The sequence below is a fragment of the Sparus aurata genome, chromosome 5 (assembly GCF_900880675.1).
Source record: "Sparus aurata chromosome 5, fSpaAur1.1, whole genome shotgun sequence".
In the NCBI taxonomy this organism is placed as follows: Eukaryota; Metazoa; Chordata; class Actinopteri; order Spariformes; family Sparidae; genus Sparus; species Sparus aurata.
This window is the reverse complement of record NC_044191.1, coordinates 2,548,119-2,570,764: the sequence shown is the minus strand read 5'-3', so window position 1 is coordinate 2,570,764 and position 22,646 is coordinate 2,548,119. Positions and strand designations below refer to the sequence as shown.

The 22,646-nt window shown below is 39.8% G+C and overlaps 1 protein-coding gene across 5 annotated transcripts in view; it reads left to right on the top strand.

Moving 5' to 3' along the window:
* The first annotated feature begins 455 nt into the window (after positions 1–455).
* The window catches only part of nsmfb (NMDA receptor synaptonuclear signaling and neuronal migration factor b), a 72,151-nt gene continuing 49,960 nt past the window's right edge, over positions 456–22,646 (top strand). Inside the window, exon 1 of one of the 5 annotated variants that reach the window (XM_030418105.1) lies at positions 456–882. In XM_030418105.1, coding sequence (XP_030273965.1) covers positions 812–882 — 71 coding nt within the window. In that variant the 5' untranslated portion in view covers positions 456–811. The remainder of the gene's footprint in view (positions 883–22,646) is intronic. The other 4 variants (XM_030418102.1, XM_030418106.1, XM_030418104.1 and 1 more) reach the window with 4 other exon arrangements.

Genomic DNA, 22,646 nt, shown 5'->3' with positions numbered 1-22,646 from the left:
ACTGAAAAAGAGGAGGTCAGGCCATGATGCTATTTTTCGTCTTGTGTTAAAGGATCTCATAATTATGACTTTTTACTTTTTATATCACAGTTCTGACTTTTAATTTCATATCTTTATTATTATTATTATTATTAGTAGTAGTAGTAGTAGTATTATGGGCTTCCATATTCTGTCAAAGTGAGCCCGTTATAAGCATGCTGGTGACGGTTGTTTGTTCAATATCTTAGTTTTAAGAAGCATTGAATGTTGGCCTGCATGTTCCATGTGATGTTTGTCTGTAATCACAGTGGACATGGCTGAGGCTGAGAGCATGTCACCTGTTCATTTATGTATTACACCCACAGCGTTCAAAAGACTTACGCCGCATTTTCCCCCCTGACAGCTGATAATTACATCTAATTAGTTTAATTAAGATTACGGACTCGTGTGTCCACACCTGCTTCTTTTCAATATACAACCCATATAATGAGCCTTCGTATTTATCCTATTCTTGCCCATCCCGCACCTGTGCGGGCGGTGCGTGAGGCAGGCGGGCTGCCATCCTTTTATGGTCCCCGGTTCCTTCCTGGCAGCCTCAGTCTGAAGAGGAGAGCAGAACACAGCGCGGCTCGCTCCGCTCGTCCTCCGGCTGTGCCGCTGCGCTCCATGCTCAGCCTGCTGCCTTCTGGAACATTCCGTTTTAACCGATACAAATACTCGTCGTCGGTACTGCTGGAGTATTTTTATTCCCTCCTCTGGTGTTTGTCTACCTCGCGTGTTTCAGTCAGTGGAATGGTCTGCGTTTTCTCTCCTGGGTCGTTTCCCCTTCAGCATGGGAACTGCTGTGTCTAAAAGGAAGAATCTGAGGAGTGATGCTATATCGTCCGTGGCCGCTAAAGTTCGGTGAGTAGCTCCGTCCGGGGTTCGCGGTGGCCGGGGTCGGAGCCCTCGGAAACCGCAAGGAGGAAATGTGCGCAGTGGAGAGGTCTGCTCCGTCTCTCTGACTTTGTGCCATTTGTTCCATGTATTATTATGACGTGATTATTATAAACAGATGTTTCAAAAAAAACTTTTTCTCCTTTTTAATACACTTTGACGAGGGATGATAACTCTTCATGAATCCAGCTGGTAGAAGTAACAGAAACCCTTGGAGTCATTATTAATTGTTATTAAACATGTCGGCTGTGATCTGGCTTCCATATATCTATTTATCCCATATTAACCGGCATTATGACGCTAATACAATATTGTGTAAGGTGGCACATATTGACATAATTATGACTTATAAGGAAAAGCTTCGTTTGAGAGCTGAAACCCTTTTGTGTTTACTCTGTTTGTCCCTTTTTGACAGCTTTAAACTGTCTGTGCGTTTTGGACTGTTTGCTTTTTCACTATTGGCTGATTTTTGTAGACCAAGCGATTAATATAATCTATTAATGGCCTGGTCTAAAAGATGTCAAAAATTAATGATGATAATAATAATAAATAAAAAGGCTACCACAGTGACTAATTGATTTAATGAATCAACACAATGATCTGCATATTAAACAACAAACTTAGCAAAAAATAATAATACAAATAAATGAATATATATATAACACAACAACTTAGAATTAAGTCAAACTGATGTGTGGCAGTCTTACACTCGGCTGTAGACTACACAGCAGGCAAAGTCAACATTTTGGTTGATTCAGCTCGATCTTTGTATCTCTGCCTAATCGTCTAAACATAATCAAAATGTCATTACCACCAAAAATAACAGAAGCAAACCTCTCCATCTGACCCCGTACTGACTGTATTTTCTTTGTTTAATGACATAGTTATAGACCTGGACTCACTGGACTTGTGACTAAATTGTGACATTTAACTCTGAATTTATGAGTCATGCAGTGAAAAGTCTTGGTGTCATGTGTGTATCGTGTGTGTTCCTAGTCTGAAGGCAGGATGACTAATGCTCTGTGGTAGGAGATGTGGTCTGTGTTGCCCACTTACTGACCTCGGGAGGGAGAACGCAGACGAATAGAGTATTTCTGCTCTCAGAAGTAGATCTGCTCGTGCACACATCATATGACCTTTCCATGTACAGTCAGCACCACACTGCCTTATGCATATATTCTACAACTCAGTTTTTCTTTTTCTTCATTTTCCCATTTATCTCTTTATCGCCTCCTTCTCTGCCTCACTTGCTCTTTCACACCTCACAGTAACTCTCAATAAATCACGACGGCTGCAGCTAGCGTCCCAAACAAAAGGTACCCTCGCTGCTGCACTCTCTGGTACTCTCTCTACCTTTGTTCATTTGCTGTGTTTAAAGCTGCTCCTCGAGAAGCTATTTGTTCAGTTGTTGTCCTTATTTTTGGCTGTTTGTCTATTTGAGCACAAGTACACTGAAAGCAATGTAAAACTGGAGTCAGATTCCTTGTATGTATACACATACCAATACACAGGCCAGTAAAGCAGATTCTGATTATGTTCCTCTCTGTTCAGTCAGTGCTGAGATTGAAAGAGAAATAGTTCCTCTACCACTGTCAGAACACTATTAATGACAGACCAATCAGGGCTTTGTTCCTTGGGAAAGTATTCTGATTTTCAGATTTGTTATTAATGGAGACCTGTGAATCAGCTTTGCTCTAATCTGATCATGTAAGAGCTAAACCATGGGCATTGTACATAAATCTGACAATGCATAGGATCCAGGACACACCTGGTAAATTGGGACATCTATTAATCTAATTGTTTACAGTGATGTTAATCTGTTCAAAGTGTGCAAGAATCTAAATTGCACTGACGTTAGTCAGGCTAATTTAAAGCTTAACGTTAGTTATAGCCAGCAAGCTTTAGCAAACTTCAGTGTTCAGTGTGAGGCCTGTGGTCAAATTTTGCATGAAAATGTTAGCTTTCTTTTTGCATCCACCATCTCACTAACCATAGCATGCATACATTTAAAAAATGTATATCTTGAAACAATATTTAAATGGGGTCTCTGATCAATTTTAACTCACTTCGTCTTACATGCTCCATGATTTAGGCAACCGTCTTCCACTGTGTCAGTGATCAAACCAAACAGCCAATCAAAAGTTCATGGTCAGCATTCAAATGAAAAGGGGGAAAAATATATCAGCCACTGACTATTCTATCCCGCCTCTAAAGGGAACTTGACGAGCGACGTCATGCGGATGTTTCACACGATACTGTTTTGTGGGCTCACATCATGTGCGTCTAGATTCCATGTGCACACGTATTGACACAAATTAAACATCATACTTAATACACCAGTCCACTACAGATAGCGAGCATCTTGTAGCTAGGCAAGGTTGTTTCACACAAATCCGATCCCATGTCACTACCTTTGAGTGAATGAGAATGGGAATGCAGAGGAGGGCCTATACAGGAAGTGAATGTGTTTCTTTGGATCCTCATCTTACAGCACTCACAGGAAACATCAGTACTTCAGCACTTAGCTATATAGCTTCAGATTTAATCATATACACTACAAACACTACAGTAACATCCAGACCATTTTTTTGTGAGATACTTTTCATGTCAGTGATGTGACTAAAGGGAGAGCAACCACGCTAGATCAAGTTGAGCCATTCGGAAGAAGGATCCCTGTGCTTCTTTTTCCTCTGACAAGGTAGAAGAAACATATTGATTTTACTTGATGGACCACATCCATATAATTATGAATCCAAGAGACAGGAACCTACACGAATGAAGAGAATAACAGCCATGGGTAAGAGGAGAACCTGTGGAGAACTGGTCAGGTGATTGGTGGTTGACGTTAGCTGATGACTGTGTTGCTTTATTTTTTGGTGTTGTAACATTTATTACATTCCAGGATGTACCAAAACAAGCAACCATTATTCAATACTTGGACCATCACTAGTTTAATTGTCAGACCAAACCTTAATTTTGTTTATGGTGCTCTACTACAGACGGAATGGAAAGTGAGAGAGAGAGGGACAGTGTTTCCTGAATGTTAGACTACATTATTGCATCAGAAATGCAAGAGTAAAACACAGGCATGAAGTCCTGTGGACTCGTTATCCTCACAGGCTGCATATCTGCATTTCCCCAAAAAACATTACTTGCAAGTCGGATGAAGTCATATATTTACTTTTCAACCTACACACTGTTCCTCAACCTTGTTTGTCCAGACAGGTATAAGGGTGCACAATGGTGAACGACCTCAGCAAGAGAAGTCACAAGCAGGTCCACAGCTACCGTTGGACACACCAAGATCATGTCCTCTGTATTTTTTCTGGGTCTTTATTGAAAATGTTAATATATCCACTTCTCAAAAATGTTAAATTAAAGGGGCACAATATAGTTTTGGAGAAGAAATTCAAACTTAGAATTTGAATATCTAAAATATCAATGAGATAATAATACAAACAAAATAAAATCTGTATTTTTCCATAACTGATGAAACAAACTGTTAAGGTCCCAGTTCCTTAACATAAGGTCCCAGAACACTGTTTGAAGTGGCAGCACATATAAACAAAGTAAAACATTCAGGATTTTCAGTCAGGAAAATGATGAGTTTGGTTATTATCTTGTTTAGGATCAAAAATCTGAAAAAATATATATTTATCTTCTGATTAAAAATGTCTTCCCCAAAACTACACAGTGCACCTTTAAGGTGGTCAGTTGTTGAAACCACTGAATGGCATGGCATGTTTTCAATTAAAGTTGTCATCATCGTCTCGCCAGCAGGGCTGCAGAACTCTACAGATGCAAGTTGTTACAACAAATAGTGTATATGTAACAAGCTGTGCATGTACAGTCCTGTCATTCACTCTGTGTGTGAGGAAGAGACCCTAACCCACCTGACCCACACACTCAAAACAAGTAATCAGGCAGAGTTACACCACAGGGACAGAAGCAGAAGGAGCAATTGTGTTTAAGTCCTGAACTCACTAATTATTCATCTTTATTAATTTAGAACCTGCACAGAGTCAGTTAGGATCATAACCGAGGATAATGTGTTCAGCTGCACAGCAGCAGTTTTTACTAAACATTCAGCCTACCGGCTGCAGTAACGCTGTCAGTTATCACCACTCCAAAAGCGTCTCGTGCCAGGCTTCACACAAGGTTCATGGAAGATCGCATCAGGTCAGTAAATATGTTCGCATATATATGAGACCCAAGTCAGTCTTTCCTGTGTCATTGTGCTGTTTAAGAGATTGTAATGACAAGATTTACTAATTCCTTTTACTCTCTGTGCATTCATTCTTCAAGTGTATCTCTGCAGCCAGGAAATGATGCACAGAAGGAGAGTTGTGTTTCCAGTGGTTGTTACCAAAAAGTTACAGGAAGCTCATTATAACTTTCCATTGATCAATAATGACAAATATCTCTTCTTTATATTGTATTGCAAATAAGAATTTTTATTTTAAGGCACATATCGTATGTACACAATTTAAAGACATATTATGGCCTTTGTATTATTTCAACAATTGTATACAACATGGAGTCTAGGAATATGAAGTAATTGTCTTTCAATGAAAAGGTTGAAATAAAACTGTAATTTTCTCATTTAAAAAAAATATATATATATTCCAGTTCCTCCATTTTCCTTGTAAACAAACTCAATTTAAAATGTATGAGGCTGTTTCCTTCCCCCACACTCAGAAAAACAACAAGCAAAACAAACTTTTACATCAGGTAAGCAGTGTTCATGGCTCCAACAAGAACAGCCACTGCAGCTGTGCTCCTCTGCTCTGTCTGTCTGACAGTGGAAGTGATTTCCCTGCAAAAACAAATAATTAAGAATAATCAACAAATAGTCATTTAAACGTTGTCCATAAATGTCACTAATCTTCTGTTGAATTTCAATTTAATTTTCCTCTATCCTCTATCTGGCATTATATCTTCAGTAATTCAAACTCTCAAACTGCATTAAGACTTCAAAGAATTGCCCACACACTCTCCTAGCAGAGCTAGAGGATATGACCTCAGTATTTCTACAGTCCTGGCTAGGGCCCTGGTCACAAGTGCAGCATAAAGTGTCTCTTCAACGTCAGGGAGCTCTCTGTCCTGAGAAAGCTGAGTGTAAGCCAGGTTTGATTGTTTCCCTCTCTCATCCCTTTCCTGTTCTTTGCTAGAATGAATCGCACACCAGCCAGGTGGGCAAACATGAACATGCTGTGGAGAGTTTACTAAGACCAGCATGCGGGATTTCAGCGTATTCATAAAGATATTCTGTTTTAGATTTGTCAAATAAATCCCTCTGTTGACAACATCTGATGTTGTTTTAGCATTTAGAATTTTGGTTGCGTGGTCAAAAGTCAGGCACAAAGCGGAGAACTTTCTAGTTGTATGTCATATGGCTGAATGTTGTCATTAACTTGAAGTTAAACATGGAACTAATTATTATACCTACAGTCAGGCCATCCAGTTATTTTCCATCACAGTATATAAGAAGACGTGTAATGTGCAGTGTGAATAGCTCGACACTGCTTTTTAATACACCCGAGGGTTGTGCAGGGAAAAGATGGGAAAGATCAAAAAGGTTTACGAGTGTCTGCAGGGACTCTTTGTCTTTAACTGTGTACTTAATTTTGTATTTAATGTCTATGTTTTGATTTTTTGTGTCTGAAGTAGTGTGAAAATGTGTTTTTTTCCTTTATGCACTGTGTCTGAAGCACTTAGTGATGGCCCGAGCTGCTTCTCTGTCCTATTTATGATGAATATTTCTAGAACAACACACCAAAACCAGGCCGTCTGCTTTGATCAGCCACTCGATAGGAAACATAATGAGCCCTTAAGAGGTAATGTTGCCTTTAATATTTCAAGAATGTTTGTCACTTCTGAAAAGAATTGTAATCGTTTCCACTTTGGTGAAAATAGGATTTCATGGTCTCTTTCCACAAGTCTGTGTCAGCCTGTCCTCATCACTGCACAGATTAGCTCCAGCCATGAGTCAGTGTGGCTATTAGCTATAGAACATCTGGGTCCCCTCTCCAAAACATAAACGTACTAGAAACACTGGTGGAAAACCAGAAAAGGCCTTTAATCTATAAGTATGGTATGTTAGATTTATTGCAGCACTAATTGCCCATACAAGTAAGAATTCACTTCAAGATCCTGGTTATCACATTTACAGCTCTGTATGATGAGGCACCAGCCTACATTCAAGAGATCCTAATGTCCTACGATCAAGTAGGACTCTGAGGTTCACTCACCAGGGTTTGCTTACTTTTCCAAGCACCAGGCTAAAGGCAAAAGGTGTTGCTCCCTCTGCAACAATGAAGTTAAAATGACCATAGACTTGTGTTATAGACTGCAGGGAGGGGTTCTCTATCATCTGCACGTCAGAAGATAAGGTGTACCTTTATTGAGCCCCCATAGGAGAGAGTTCCATTTGGCATTGCAGCAGAAGGGAATGAACGCTGTGAAAACTATACAATATAAAAGTAGCAGCATGAGGTAGGAGTTGACTAAGAGATATATAAAATAATGTAGAATACAAATATAATGAAATAAATAGATTAAGTACAATAAAATAGAAATGTTATATACTGTACACTTGTGCTCTGTGTGCATATAACTGGGCAATATTCACATAAATATGCAATATGCAAAAAAAATCCTGATATCCTGAGATATAAATAAAGAAAGTACACTGATACAGGCAGGTTATACATGTGCACTAACTGTGACCCTCAGATTCCAGCGGGCATTGGAATTTATCATGGCTATGATGCCAACAATTGAGGAGTCGTCCGCAAACTTCTGCCGATGGCATCTTACCAAGTTGAAGCAGAACAATGGGTAGAGGGTACAATGGTTCCTGGAGTGAACCAGACAAGTAGCCTTGCAGCCTGACATACTTTGGCCTGTTTGTCAGGTAGTTCATAATTCATGCCACGTCCTGCATCCCTGAGAGTTTCTCAGCCAGCCACAGTGAATATTCAGAATAGAATATATGCATATATATATATATATATATATATTCCTTTATTGTCACTGTACACATGTACAATGACATTGTGAATGGCTTTCTCCTCAGGTCAGTAGCAACAAGGGAAAATATACCAGATAAAATATATGGTAAAAAATATGCATATACACAGTAAAAAAAAAAATTAAAAAAAAAATAGAAAAAAATAGAAAGAAAAACAGCATAAAAAAATAAGAGTCAGCAGTTTTAACATTGTTAAAGGGATAGTCCGGGTTTTTTGATGTGGGGTCATATAAAGTACATATCTATAGTCGGTCTGTTCCCTACCTTAATCATCGATCAGCGCAGCCTCAGTTTGGAGAAGTAGAGAGCCGCTCCAGCCCAGAGGCTCGCAAAGCGAATTTTAACCATCTAAAACAAGGCTCACTTAAAAAAATCTATATCAGTTCAAGTGTACGTTATATAGAGAAAACTCCCAGCTTTACTTCGCCGTCAGACCGCCCTTTCTTTTGGCACTACATTTTCTCAACCGTAGAACCTCCGTATCCCTACACATTAGCGTAACGCATTATTAGGTGGTCTGCGAGCGGCGAAATACACTGCGAGGCCCATTTGCGTAAATCTCTCGGAGGCGGCAAGGTGTGAAATATTGCTTTGGCGCTGACCTGCCTCTACAGGTTGTATCAGAGGTAGTATCAGAGGCGCAGCATTGGCGAACAGAACCAGTGTGAATGGATAAAACGGCTGCGCGTATCAAGGGCGTGTCGGTCTGACAGTCTGATTACGACACAGATCCCTCACTCAACTAAATTAAGAGAAATGTCCCAAAAAGCAATGTTACATGACCTAACAACAGTAATGCAGTAACTGTTACTGTCTTTTGCAACTTATATGAGGAAAAAAATACTGCAGATATTCGTGGAGAAGTGTCTGTTTTCCTGTCTGTCCTGCTGTCTGTCCTCCTGTCTGTCTTACCAACTTTTCGTCACATTTCTGCCAGCGTCTGTGACCGGCAAAATACTTTAACTCACTGAGTGTTTGTGTCTGAAATAAATCACAGTGACGGTCAGCCCTCCAGACCGAGGCTTCAGTGAACTTTCCCGCAGAAAACAGCCTCCATTCCCATGAGTGATAGAGTCAGACAGTGTCCAGTTTACTGATGGCAATTATCAGAGCTGTTTCTTGCTATATGCGGGCTATGCGGGTGCCTAGGGCCCCCGCACCACTAGGGCGCCCCCTCAAGTCGCAATATCTGAGGAGTGACCCGCGCATTTGCACTGCATGGTACTGGCTTGACTCGACTCGTCTTTTTTCTTTCTCACCGGGAAAAGTCGTGAAAAGTACCTTTTACTTTTTTTCGTAGCACCTTCGCTGAGGTTCCAAGCGAGTCAAGGTGATACCCCTGCTGATTGGTCAGAGAAAATCATCATCCAGCCAGAGCTTTATGGCCGGTGTCTGTACCGCGCCGCGTAACTATGACCACCAGCTATGCTACTAAGCGAGGAGAGGCGAGATAAGTTGAGTTGATGCCGGTAACACAGTATTCGCATTCGTGAGGAGAATAACAGTGTAATTACCATGGCATCAAGACGAACCTATTCATCTGGTTCAGAAAAAAGGATGAGAGAAGGAACCAGATGAAGAAAAACGCTCACAGGATAAGTGTAAGGTTTGTTTCCATGATGTGGGTGGAGAGGGAGCTAATGCTGAATCTTTAGCTAGCTTAAGTGTTTGCTTTAGGAAAGTGCTCAAATAAAATGTATATGTCACATGTGAATGCCATAAGACTGATTGACTGAAGTGACACCCGTTTAGGTGAATTATAGCAGGTCCAGCACATTGGCCATGGACCAGGAAGCAGCACGGCACCGCTTGACCAGGATGTTTAAGTTTAAAAATATTTTACAATTTAAAATAAACATTTTTGAGGAACACTGCATCAGTTTCATTTATTGACCTATAGAGGATCCTCATTATTTGCCTTGTATTGTCAGTTCAACTTGGTAGGGTGGGTCAACTTAAGATGTTTGATTTTAATTTGAGAGAGATTTTCATGACTCTAGCCTGTTTTCCTCTTAAAATGTAATAGACTGTTGCATCTTTGTGGATCAACTAAAAGGGTTAGGAATCTATCCATCTTAGTTTGACAAAATAGGGGCCCCAGAACAGCATCTTGCATAGGGCCCTCAAAAAGACAGGAACGGCCCTGGCTAATATGTAATTTAGAGCAAAAAACGTAACTTTGTCACTTTCCAGGATGTTTGGTGGGTCAGGATCTCAATCACAATATATTATAACAGCATCCATATGATTATAAACTGTCTGCGGGTTTAGATTGATAGGAGGGCACCGGGGAAACACCTTGAAATCACACAGATGTCATCATTATGACATGTACCGTCACACCTCTTTAGGGGCTGCAGCGCCGGCTTTCTGTGTGAATTACACAGTGGTGGAGAATTGGCGAACCACCGCTGCGGCGATAACACAGCTTCTCCGTGTGAAAGGGGCTAGTGACTCCAAGGAACTTGAGGTTGTCGACACATTCCACCTCATTACCATGTAATGTGGAGGGGTGTCTTCTTCCTTTAGTTACCCTGAAGTCAATAATAAGCTCCTTTGTCTTGGAGGTGTTAAGGACCAGGTTGTTGTCCTCACACCTCCTCACAAGATGGTTCACCTCAAGCCTGTATGCTGGCTCCTCATTGTCTGCAATCAGGCCTACCACAGTTGTGTCATCAGCAAATTTTACGATGGAGTTGGAGGTGTAGATGGGGGTGCAGTCATGTTTGAAAAGTGTGAAGAGTATTGGGTTCAGCATACAGCCTTGTGGAGTGCTTATGTTTAGGATGAGGTTGGAGGAGGTGTTATTTCCAAATCTCACTCGCTGTGGATGATGTAGCCTACTGAACAAAAGAGGCACAATCAGAGGCACAAAAATCAAGGAGAAATTATTAAATGAACACTATCTGAACAAGTCAACATCAGGCAGGCATGACGCACCGCTTCTGAAGCTGAAGCTTATCATGGACAAGGATGTAGTCCATGATCTATGAGTTTATTGATCAGCTTGTGAGGGATGATGGTGTTAAAAGCGGAGCTGAAGTCCACAAGCAGCATCCCCACATAGCAATTTGGTTTCTCCAGATGTGTCAGGGCGCTGTGTTGACAGTGTCCTCAGTGGAGAGGTTTGCCTGGTAGGCAAACTGGTGTGGGTCCAGGTCTGGTGGAACGATGCACCTGATGTGTGAGAGCACCAACCTCTCAAAGCACTTCATGACTACAGGTGCATAGCCCGGAGTCTCTGGGCACTAGTCATTCAAGCACTTTGCATGTGAATTCTTCCCCAAAGGAATGTTAGTGGAAGATTTCAGGCACGTTAGAACAGTGGCATGTTGTAGGGAGAGGCTGAATATTTGCGTAAACACTTATGTCAGCCGTTCAGTGCATGTCTTCAGTACCAGGCCTGGTACACAGTCCAGGCCTGCTGCCTTATTTCTATTAACCTCCTTAAACATTGCTCTCACCTGGTGGTGCTGGAGATCCAGGTTAGACTCTCCAGCTGGTGGGCTGACGAGTGGGGAAGTCACCTCTCTCTGTGTGTCGAAGCAGGCAAAGAATTGGTTGAGGACATCAGGCAGGTAGAAGTCTTCACTGGGCAGCGAAGTATTCCCTCTGTAGTCCGTCAGTGCCTTGATACCTTCCTACATGTTATGGGGGTTGTTGTTATTGAACTGTTCTTCAATGCGCTGTTTGTATTTGCACTTGGCATCCCTAATGCCACTTTTTTATCTTCACCCGTGCATCACTGTAGGCCCATCTGTCATGAGACCTAAATGGTGCATCTCTCTCCTTGAGCACTTAAGAGATCTGAAGAAATCAAAGAACATGATCCTGACAGTGCTTTGCAGCTTCTCAAGTTGTGTATAAGCCCTGAGAAGCAGGTAGATAATGGTATCCTCCATGATGATGTCAACCTGATACATGATATGCAGGCAGTCATGTATCAGTGGCCTGAAGTGCCGTAGAACCAGCCATATGATGGTCTTCATAACACGTGACAAAGCCTCAGGCCTGAAGCTTTAGGGCTCTTGGACGCTCCTTTTTGAGTACAGGGACTATGCAGGATGTCTCCTGCCAGCTGCTCTGCACATACCATGAGCGCCTTCAGGTTGATGTTGTGTGGTCCTCTAGCCGTGTTGGTCCTGGTCCTGGAGAGCAGCTGTCTCACCTGGAGACATTTCTAATAGATTGTCAGTGTTTTTTCTTGCCCTTTACTTGCTGCAAGTGGAGAAAATAGAACAGACGCAGAAACTATTTCTGCAGATATCGCTGGCACTCATCTGAGCAGCCCAGTTGGTTAAAATGGGCACCGAAACAAAGCTGGCAGTGTTACTGGACGCTTGACAGTGCTTCAGCATTCTGTGTGTCCTTAAGTCTTTATTTGAAGTTGCTGGGTGCTCGGAGAATTTAGTGGAATGAGCGTTCACTAGGTGGGTGAAAGGCCATGATCCTTGTTCCATCTAATTCATGTGCTTGAAACACAGTACATCAAACATTACTAGGCTTAGATGCAGTGCACGATTTAATACTTTGAAGTTCCATATACATGAAAATCAACTCTTAAAACAAAAGGTGTATAATCATTATTAAGTGCATGAATTGCAGTTGAATGTGTAAATTGATTAAAAAAAACTATGACGAATGGACCATTTTTGGGTAGGGCCCTTTTCAGCTGATATCACTGATGCTCTGTAGGTGGGTATCAGTGATGTCACGATACTGGAAATTACAACTTCAGTACAATACCTAAAAAATAGAGCTAGTCAATAGCATGTTTAATATCACAGGAAGAACGGACATTAAGGGCATAACATTTTTAATTTCTATTGATATTGAAGATTTATATAACAAAGCGTTTTTACTGTGTGTCAATAACAAGAACATAATCAAGTTAATTCACCTCTGCTGAAGCTAGAGCTATGTCAGCACTGTCGTTATGTGTGAATTCGCTATTTCAGAGGAGAGCAGAAAATGTAGCTAATATGGTAAGTTGATATTGAAACCATTTCAAATATTCAATAGTGGCATTTATCAATATTTTGATTTTTTTCACAGCACTAGTACCATTTGGGATGGGCTTTTTACATGCCTTGGCAGGTTGGAATGTCCAGTCAGGATGACTATTTTGCCTGTGTAAGCGTCGACAATAACTTGGCATGGAAATTTTGCAATCTGGAGTTTTCCTCAGGAAGTACAGTTGTTTCTGAACCCTCTTCACCAGGGTGGAGATGTGTGAATTCTATAACAGGTTCTTTGTGATGCTGATTGCCAGCAACCTAAAACTGTTCACCTGTTCTACCTCAGCTCCACTGATAGACAAGGGATTCATTGCCTCCTTCAAGAAAACAACAACAAAAAAACAAAGAAATCAACACTCAGCTCCTCGGTTTTACTGAAGTTGCGCAGATTGTTCTCTGCACACCACTCTGCAAGATTGTTGATTGATCCCCCAATAGGAGTGATTTGAGCTTTCATACTTTTCTCAGGCCATGCTGGCCACACACTCACAAATAATATAATACGTTTTTCCGGCCTAAACATTTCAAAATAAGAGGGGCAATACAGAGTTTGGATCAGATTGGTAGCCATTAACCAGCTCCTAAGTCAGTCCTTTTGTTCTGCCATCAAATTAGCAAACAAACATTCCTGCGACCCCAACAGCATCAGTCATTTAACCAGCTTAACATGTGTGAAGGAAGAAAGCTCAGGCATCCTTGAATCCAATTCTTTTTTTCTGAAATGAACCTCAGATGAGGTCACAGCAGGACACAAAAGAAGAGGATAAGTATCTAGCAATGTGTGTATGTATGATGTATGTAGAGTCAATAAGCCATGTTTCTTCCTTGTTGATACCCCCTTATAGATAGAAAATGAGAAAGAGAAGTACTTGAAGTCATAGTCACGATGTCAATATTTCACTGAGTAAGAGTGATGGGAGAGAATATATTTTTCATTAAGAAACAATTAAGGATATGTTTATTCCAAGAAAACCGGAAGGCACCTTTAATTTGAATTATCTTCCATTAGTTAATAAAATATCAGGAACCTAAGAGAATCGGTCATCTTCCAATTTCTCTGATCGGTAGAGTTAATATAATTAAAATGTCTGTGTTGCCTAAGTTTTTATATTTATTTCAAAATCTTCCGACTACTCCACCACAATCCTTTTTTAAAAATGTACAGAGTTTAGTGTCTTCCTTTATATGGAACAATAAAACCCCACAAATTCGAATGTCAGTGTCACATTTGCCATATGAGTCTGGTGGCCTGAAGCTTCCCAATTTTTATTATTATTTTCTGCCATCTCAGCTTACCCAGTTTAAACAATGGTTTCTAAATATTTTATGTTCATGGAAAAGAATAGAATCCTTTGATATTTATCCATACAGTCTGGAACATTTACCATACATTGAGTTCAAAGAAGTGGATAAAATTACCAAGAATCCTGTTCCAGCCTCAGCATTTGTAAATTGTCTCAGAAACTGTTAGACTCTTTCTCCTTTTTCTCCAATTTGGAAGAACCCAAGTATTACATGCTATGTGGAAGACACTTTTAAATTATGGTATGATGAAGGTATTGAAGAATTTTGTCATCTGTTTGATAATGGGACAATGGGACATTTTTTCAAATAAGACATGCAGACAATACTTCTCTTCAGGATCCCACACCATCAGAAATTGATGCTATATTAAACAATAAGAAGCAGGACAAGTAGAAAGTTATTTCAAAATTATATCATGACTTTATTGATTGTTCTGTAGTAAATACTGATAATGTAAGACAAAAGTGGGAACAAGATCTTCATATGGAAATTCAGAAAGAGGATTGGTCTTACGTTTGTAGGCAAGTTCATAAATGTTCTTACAATTTAAGGCATAAACTAGCTCTATTTAAGATGATACATAGGATTTATTACACTCCAGAGAAACTACATAAAATGAACAGTGAGCAGTCATTTCTCTGCTGGCGTTGTAAGAAACAAAGAAAATGTTTTCACATGTTTTGGTCATGTGACTCACTCTCCTTCTTTTGGAATTCTGTTATCCAGTTGATATCTCAATGTTTACATGTGTCCATTCCATTGTTACCTCGTTTATGTCTTTTGGGAACTAGTATGTCTGACAAGTGGAATAAACATCAAAGTAGGTATATAGATCTTGCTATGTTGGCAGCCAGGAAATATGTAATTTTAAAATGGAAAGAATCTGAACCTCCAGTAATAGTGCACTGGCGGAATGAACTTTCAAGCTACCTCACACTGGACAGTATATATTACAGACTTTTTAAAAATCTGGCAATCTCATATAGAATTTGACTTTAAAAGAGTGTTCTGGATCAATATAAGGCATAGCAAAAATGGTATGATCTGAATGTAATAATTTGTGGTAAATAGTCAGCATTTTTATAGCACTTTTCCAGTCTAATGACAGCTCAAAGTGCCTTACAATACATGCCACATTTGCTCATTCACATACTGATGACAGAGTTCAGACAGGTTCAGTATCTTGCTCAAGGAAACTTTGACATGCAGCTAGGGGGAGCTGGGATGTGAACCAGTGACCTTCTGATCATTAGAAGACCCACTCGACCCACTGAGCCACAGCTGCCCCTAGGTAGATTTTTTGTTTATTGTGAGTGTGTTATTTTCCACTTTTTTCATTCTTTGGTTTGTTTTATTTGTTTCTTATTTTTGTTGTCAGTGTCTGTTTTGTCTCGAGGATATATGTTTGGGTTTTATTTTGGTTCTTTGATTGTTGTGTATATGAAATCTATAAAAAATAATAATAATAATAAAGAAACAATTAAGAAATATATAAGCTTGACTAAAGTTATTGTTGTTTTTATCTGTTTGTCTTCACCAAATATCAATAGTTACGATTCAATGAATTTGTCATGCTTTTTAAACAGAGTAGATCAGTATTAGACAGGTACAAATACTTTGTCATTTCTCTGTATAAAGGCTGTGACTTGGCTGGCTGTGAAGGCCCAAGAAGAAATGTCGTGGGACTTGCTTATGAGTTCGACCAAATGACTTAAGTCAAATGACTGACTAAAGACAGTTCCCACCACATCGTGTGTGTGTAGCATAAATTGACAACAATTTGCCACAGTTAAATGTTGAACAACCACTTATTAACTCATGTTCCAATCCTCAAAAGTACACACATGCTGACATGGATAGACAAGTGCTTCAGGTAACTATGTGCTCAAAGAATACTTGTCATGCACTGTGTGCATAAAAGCCTTTACATGCAGAAAACACATGTCAAGATACAGGACAAAAGCAAAATCACTCAGTCAACGAGCAGAGGACCTTCTTTGCAGTGTGCCGGCTCTGTCCCTTTCATCACTGTGCCATTAGAAGTTAATGTCTCCCAAGGCATCCATTTACTGCACCATCCATATGTGCTCCATATATACTGTACATTTCATCTCCCTCCTTCACATACTGAGTGAAGAAACAGGGGAGAAGCCTGGCATATGACCAGCTCATAAGGGAATAATATTATTTAATTTCTTAATAATATATCTCCTCTCTGTCCCCCCTCCACTCCTTATTTATTACTCTTTCCTTCCTAGTATGCCTCCCTTCTTCCTTCCACTTCCCACTCCCTTCTTACTTTCTATTTTGGTCTTATAAACACATCTTTCTCTTGTCACCATGTTCTTCCTCCTCCCCCTCCTCATGTCACATGTCTGAAAACATGCAGTAGGATAGAACTCTAAAAGCACAGAGCAAAGCGGCTGGTGCAGCTGCGTGGGGTCATGACAATATGGGGCATAGCCGGATGGAGGCCAACTGTGATGTATTATTAAAATCTCTTTGACACGTGTTAAATATTTAGTGTTTCAAAACATGTAACAGTCTGTAAGGGTAAGAAATAAATGGATGCATTTAAAACCTGAGCTGAATGTCATCATAAAGCTTGTTAGATGAATATATGTCCTGAGGAGCATGTTGAGCCTTTGCTGTGGCTGTGGTGAAATTGTGTGAATATGTGTGTACTATATGAACATGTGGGAATGTGTATGTAACCTTTCTCCTATCCTTGTGAGAACTCAGTCTCATCACATACTGTGCTAAAGATAAGGCAAGTTCTCCACACTGAGGATACATTGTAAAGGTTTTTTTGTCAATGTTAATGAGAAGTGAGGGTGATTTAGAAATTATATTAAGATGGGTGGAATCAAAGGGAAAATGGTTGGACCAAAATCAGTTCAAATATAATAAATGCTGCAATTCCTGATTATATTTTGAATCCTTTTTTGTAAACGAGGCAAACATTTTGACAATTATAACAGTTGTAACTGATATATTAAATGTAATTATTATTATGCCCTTGCACAACTTCAAGGTGTGCTTAAATACGACCAGCCTTAACGATTGAACCTTAAATAGATCCTCCTATTTCTCATCTATTTCACCCAGAACCAAACTGTCTACATTGAAAACAATGAACCCAAATCCCATTTCTTTCCAGCTCACAGTTGATGCTAATTATAAACAATTTGATTATGAGGTATTAGGGCCTAGTAGTGACCAGAGCCTCTATCAACCTAAACTGCAGAATTTGCCAGGCCTTTATATGAAGCAGGCTTGTATTGGAGGATAGCTTTTATTTGTAATTCTCTCTGATTTCTGTATAATTGGTCATTGGTATGAACTCGTATTTAGATCCACTCCTGTTTGCTTTGGTGAAGTTACTGCATTCTGCTGCTAAAACAACCTCATGAACTCATACAGATGAAAGACATGCTAAAAGAAAAACACTGCAATTATTTCGAAAGATATCTCGATCTGATTCATGATACATGGGAATGACCATTTATGCATCACACTTTCCTTTTAACTGAAAAAACTATTAAAATGACGATGATGTAACATTTGATGGGGTCTATACCAGACAAACCTATGATGTACTTCATTATCATTTTAGTTACAAAGTTTATATTTATAAAAAAAAAAATATATAATGCTTCTGTGATTTCGATATCACTGACTGTAAACAGGAATAGTACAGATATGTTTTTCTCAATTTAAATCACAGCACATGCAAGAAATAACAATAACCTCAATGGATTTAAAAATATAACATTACAATGGATATTTAAAGTGCTTCCCAAATTTAAATAAATGAATCAACTTCAAATATTATTTTGGTATTATAAAATCCACTAACTGAATTGAATAAAGCTATGCAAGTAGCTAATAAAACAAAATTAACATTTATTCAACACATTAGAATGATCTTAGTCTCATGTAATGCACAGCTGTGGACCACAGTTAATTTATTTAAACATGAGTTTCAAGCAGAAGTGCAGTATAATATCAGTCTTGATAAGACTTCCATGCTCTTCCATTAAAAATGTTGTCTGCACTTTGTCCACTGAACTCTGACATGTTTTGACATCCCATGTTTTTCAGTGCAGCATACGGAATTTATTTTAGAACAGAGCGTGGAGTCAAGCAGATAGAGCAGAGATGATTGCATCTTCTTGTCCCCTCCCTCCTCCTTCCCTCCCGTCATCCAGGCTGGGAGGGGAGTGTTCAACGGGAGAATTGCTGCTGCACGTGCCGCCTCATTTAATTACTCAGAGTGTCGTAGCACGGAGGCATACAGGCTACAGCAACAACACAGCATCCCATTTCACAGCAGCTCCCTTGAGATTTAGCCCAGTGCATGAAGAAAAATATATTGTGTGTGTGCATGCGTGTGCCCTATTTATTATTCTACATGCTGGTCCTTGTGCACTGTGTGTGTGTGTGTGTGTGTGTGTGTGTTCGTGTGCAGCAGCAGGGATGCCAGTGAGTGATTGACTTGGATGTTTTGCTATACTGTAGGTGTGTGTGTGTGTGTGTGTGTGTGTGTGTGTGTGTGTGTGTGTGTGTGTGTGTGGCCTATATATTCTATGATGTATACTACAAGGTGTTCATTTGGCCTATATCCTTCTGACGTGTATTGATTAAAACATTAATTATTATGTAGGTGTTTCAGCATGAGAAATCTGTCTCTGTAACCATTATACTTTAGACTGTAGTACAACTGCTGATTTTACTTAAATTGTTCCACAATATGAGGAGTCTGTTTCAACTAGTGTTAGGACATTATTATTCAAAGATTAAAGGGTTTACCATCTGTCTCATACTTGCCATATCTCCAGAATGCTTTAAAGGAATTTCTTGAAATGTGGCACAAATATCCACTTCAACTCAAGTAGGAACTGATTACAATTTGTTGGTCATAGATCAAAGGACATGGTCATGGTGAACTCACAAAAGATATCCTCAATAATACATCTGCAAATTTTTTTTTAAGGCATAGACACCTTTATTTGACAGTGGATAGATCAGAAAGGGGAGAGAGATGGGGGTGTGACATGCAGTACAGGTCCTCTGGCTGGATTCAAACCAGGGTCCACTGCATTCGTGGCATTAACCACTCAACTACCTGCGGGCCACATATGCTAATTTAGACAAAATTGCACCCAAATGTCTGATACGATAAAATGATAAAGTGATGACATTTTATATCCAGAAGGTCAATGGTTAGCTACAATTTGACATATTAAAGTTTTGCAAAAATACTTTTGTGATCCTTATTTAGTGCTAATAACTTAGGAACATAGATCAGTGTCAGTAGCCGACGTGAGTGGCACTTGCATGAGCATGTCCACTATCTTGGACGTTAGGTATGACATCACCAGGAGACAGTGACTGGCCTTCCTTCATAATGCAGCCCATACTAACATTCACACATTCTTCAGCTTGTGAAGTTACTGGAACAGTCTGAGAGCAAAACACACAGAAATTTGACTTAAGAACAACAAAAAAAAGAGCAATGTATATAAGAAAGTATGACAGAACTGACTGCCAGATCAAAGAGAAAGTGTATGCGATATGTATATTTCAGCCCATTCACTGATGGTCAGAGATAGTCAAGGCAGTAGGTTTGATTTTGAGATTGGTGAGGACACAAGGTGAGGAGTGCTCCAAGGCAGCACTCCTGAAAGTTGACGTTTTTTTACATTAGCAATCATAATTTCACGTCATGCAGATGTTATAGGTTAAAGCAACTAATGAAAGACAAGGAGGCAACTTCGAAGAGTTTTAAAGCCACATGGGTGAAGCATTGCTATTCAGATCATCATCACACTAACATTTGTCACAGTGATGAATCTCATGACTAACATATCCATCATACATTTTAACCTCACCTGTGAATTTCCAGCCTCTCTTTCAGCTTCTCCTCCTACATCTCCTCCAGCCTCTCCTCCTTCATCTGCTCCAGCCTCTCCTTCTCTACCTCCTCCAGCCTCTCTTCCTCTACCTTCTCTGGCCTCTCCTCCTCCATCTCCTTCAGCCTCTCTTCCTTCATCTGATCCAGCCTCTCCTTCTCTACCTCCTCCTGCCTCTCTTCCTCTACCTTCTCTGGCCTCTCCTCCTCCATCTCCTTCAGCCTCTCCTCCTTCATCTGCTCCAGCCTCTCCTTCTCTACCTCCTCCTGCCTCTCTTCCTCTACCTTCTCTGGCCTCTCCTCCTCCATCTCCTCCAGCCTCTCTGCTGTCTGTCACCTTACAAAAATATGTTGATGCATGACATATGAACAGATACATTAGGGATACAATGATCATAGAGCTTGATGGTACAGTTACTGCCTGAGCAAAAAGGCTTTTACTAAATATTAATATTACTAAATATTAATTAATTATATTTTATAATTATAAAATCACAAGATCATCTAGAATGTGAGGTTTTATTGAATTTCCACCTCAAAGTTTCTTCATTTGTGTTTTTAAACCGTTGCTCACTTCTACACAAATACATGAAAATAAGAATTAAAAATAACTTTAAAAAAGTGTATCTCTTTGGCATTGAATATTCTCTTTTATTCAATATCTGTATTGTTGAGCCTCTACCTATACACCCTTGAAGTAACTTACACTTTGACTCCTAAAGAAGTCTCTTATATCCAGTTTTCTTTTCTTTGACATTCTTCAAATCCTATACAGCACACACGTACGCACACACACGTACACGCACGAAAACATACACAAACACAAATGTAAATGACACCACTGATATTAAAATCCGTCTCCTGACGTGACCCAGGAAGAACAAATGCCAAACATGTTGACAACTTACACTCGCAGTTGCAGATAACATGCACTGCCTCTCGTCTGGTCCAACTAGCAGGTTGCATGTAGCTTTTACAAGCAGGAGTGACAGCGGGGACAGCCAATCACATGTAAGTTATCGAGAAACCGACAGCCGATCAGGGAGCGATATTCAGGTTAGAGGCGGGACTTCTAGCAGAGACCGACATTTAACCCTTTGTGTGCCATAATCATTGACTAAACACTACGGACAGCGGTTGTATTGATATTAGTGACTACACAGCAGCGGCTGACTGTCCGACATGTCCCTAGCGTCCCTACCCAATTCTACGCCCTTGAGTCCATGTGACCAATGTGGGCATCATAGAAAGTATACCGGATGAAATACATTTATTGACATAATAAATATGGAGTTGTCAGTGGCAAGAATGCACAGTGCTGGAGCTGATACTATCCTAGCATGGCAAACAATTGCAGAAAAGATCAAGGAATTGCTGTAATATCCTTTTTTATTAACTTATTTTGTTGTTAAATTGCGATGTCTCATGTCCTGCTTAAGTGAAATGGAGATCCAGGGGTTTTTGTGTGGTTTTTTATTTTGTTTTTTTTTCTTGATTGCAGTGTACCTGTACTGTTTCCGGACTGCTATACATGTTTATATTTTAAAGCAATAAAAAGTTGTTCACAAAAAAAAAAGAAAGTATACCGGATTTCTTCAAGTTATAAACACGTAACTTTGTCATTTAACCATATTTAAAGCAAGGTAGCAGAAACGGTATAGGCAAGATTCTGTTCGATTTGGTATTACAAAAGTGCAGCTGATGAGAAGCTTTGTACTGAATGAGTTTCAGTCGAGCATTTATAGAGCATTTCTTGATCCCATCTAACACTATTGTCAATTGCTCATGAGAAATCTCACTAATATCTTCAATAATTTCTCCTAAGGGAGACAATAAAAGCTACTAACTAATAAGTAGAGAAGGGATTTCCAGAGAAAAAAGACCAATGAACTGAGCGAAAGAGCAGCAGATCCTTCATGTTTCAAATTTAAAGTAAATTTATATAAACTAACACACTGAGTAGCATGCAAGAAAATCACCCATCATAAAAGTTGCTGTCTGTAGCCCGCAGTGTCATGGCCCGTGTTTTAGGCTCTGCTTCAGGTCAGTGTAGCATTAATTGGACCGCGTGTGGCTTTATACAAGTATACAGTAAGTCCACAGCTGAGCTTTGTCAGTTGCAGGGTAACTCAGTAGTGAGTGGATCTGTTGCTAGAACTGTAAATGTAACTGACAATTATCTGAGTATTATATATAAGAGAGAACATTACGTTTTATAAACTAGAAATGTTCTGCCACATTCTGCACAACATGCCACTTCCACACTGTTCCTGCCAGTATGTGTACTTTGTATGCGTGCCTGCATTTATTTCCTGGCTTTATTGCTGGCACGTGTCACAAGCCTGTATCTGGCCTATCAGCTGTGGAGGGGAGGTGAGCTGTAGTTTTCAAGCTGTTTTCCAGTCCTTCACTCTTTATGCAAGAATCCCCTGGTGAGAGGCAGCATGCATTCAGATGGAGA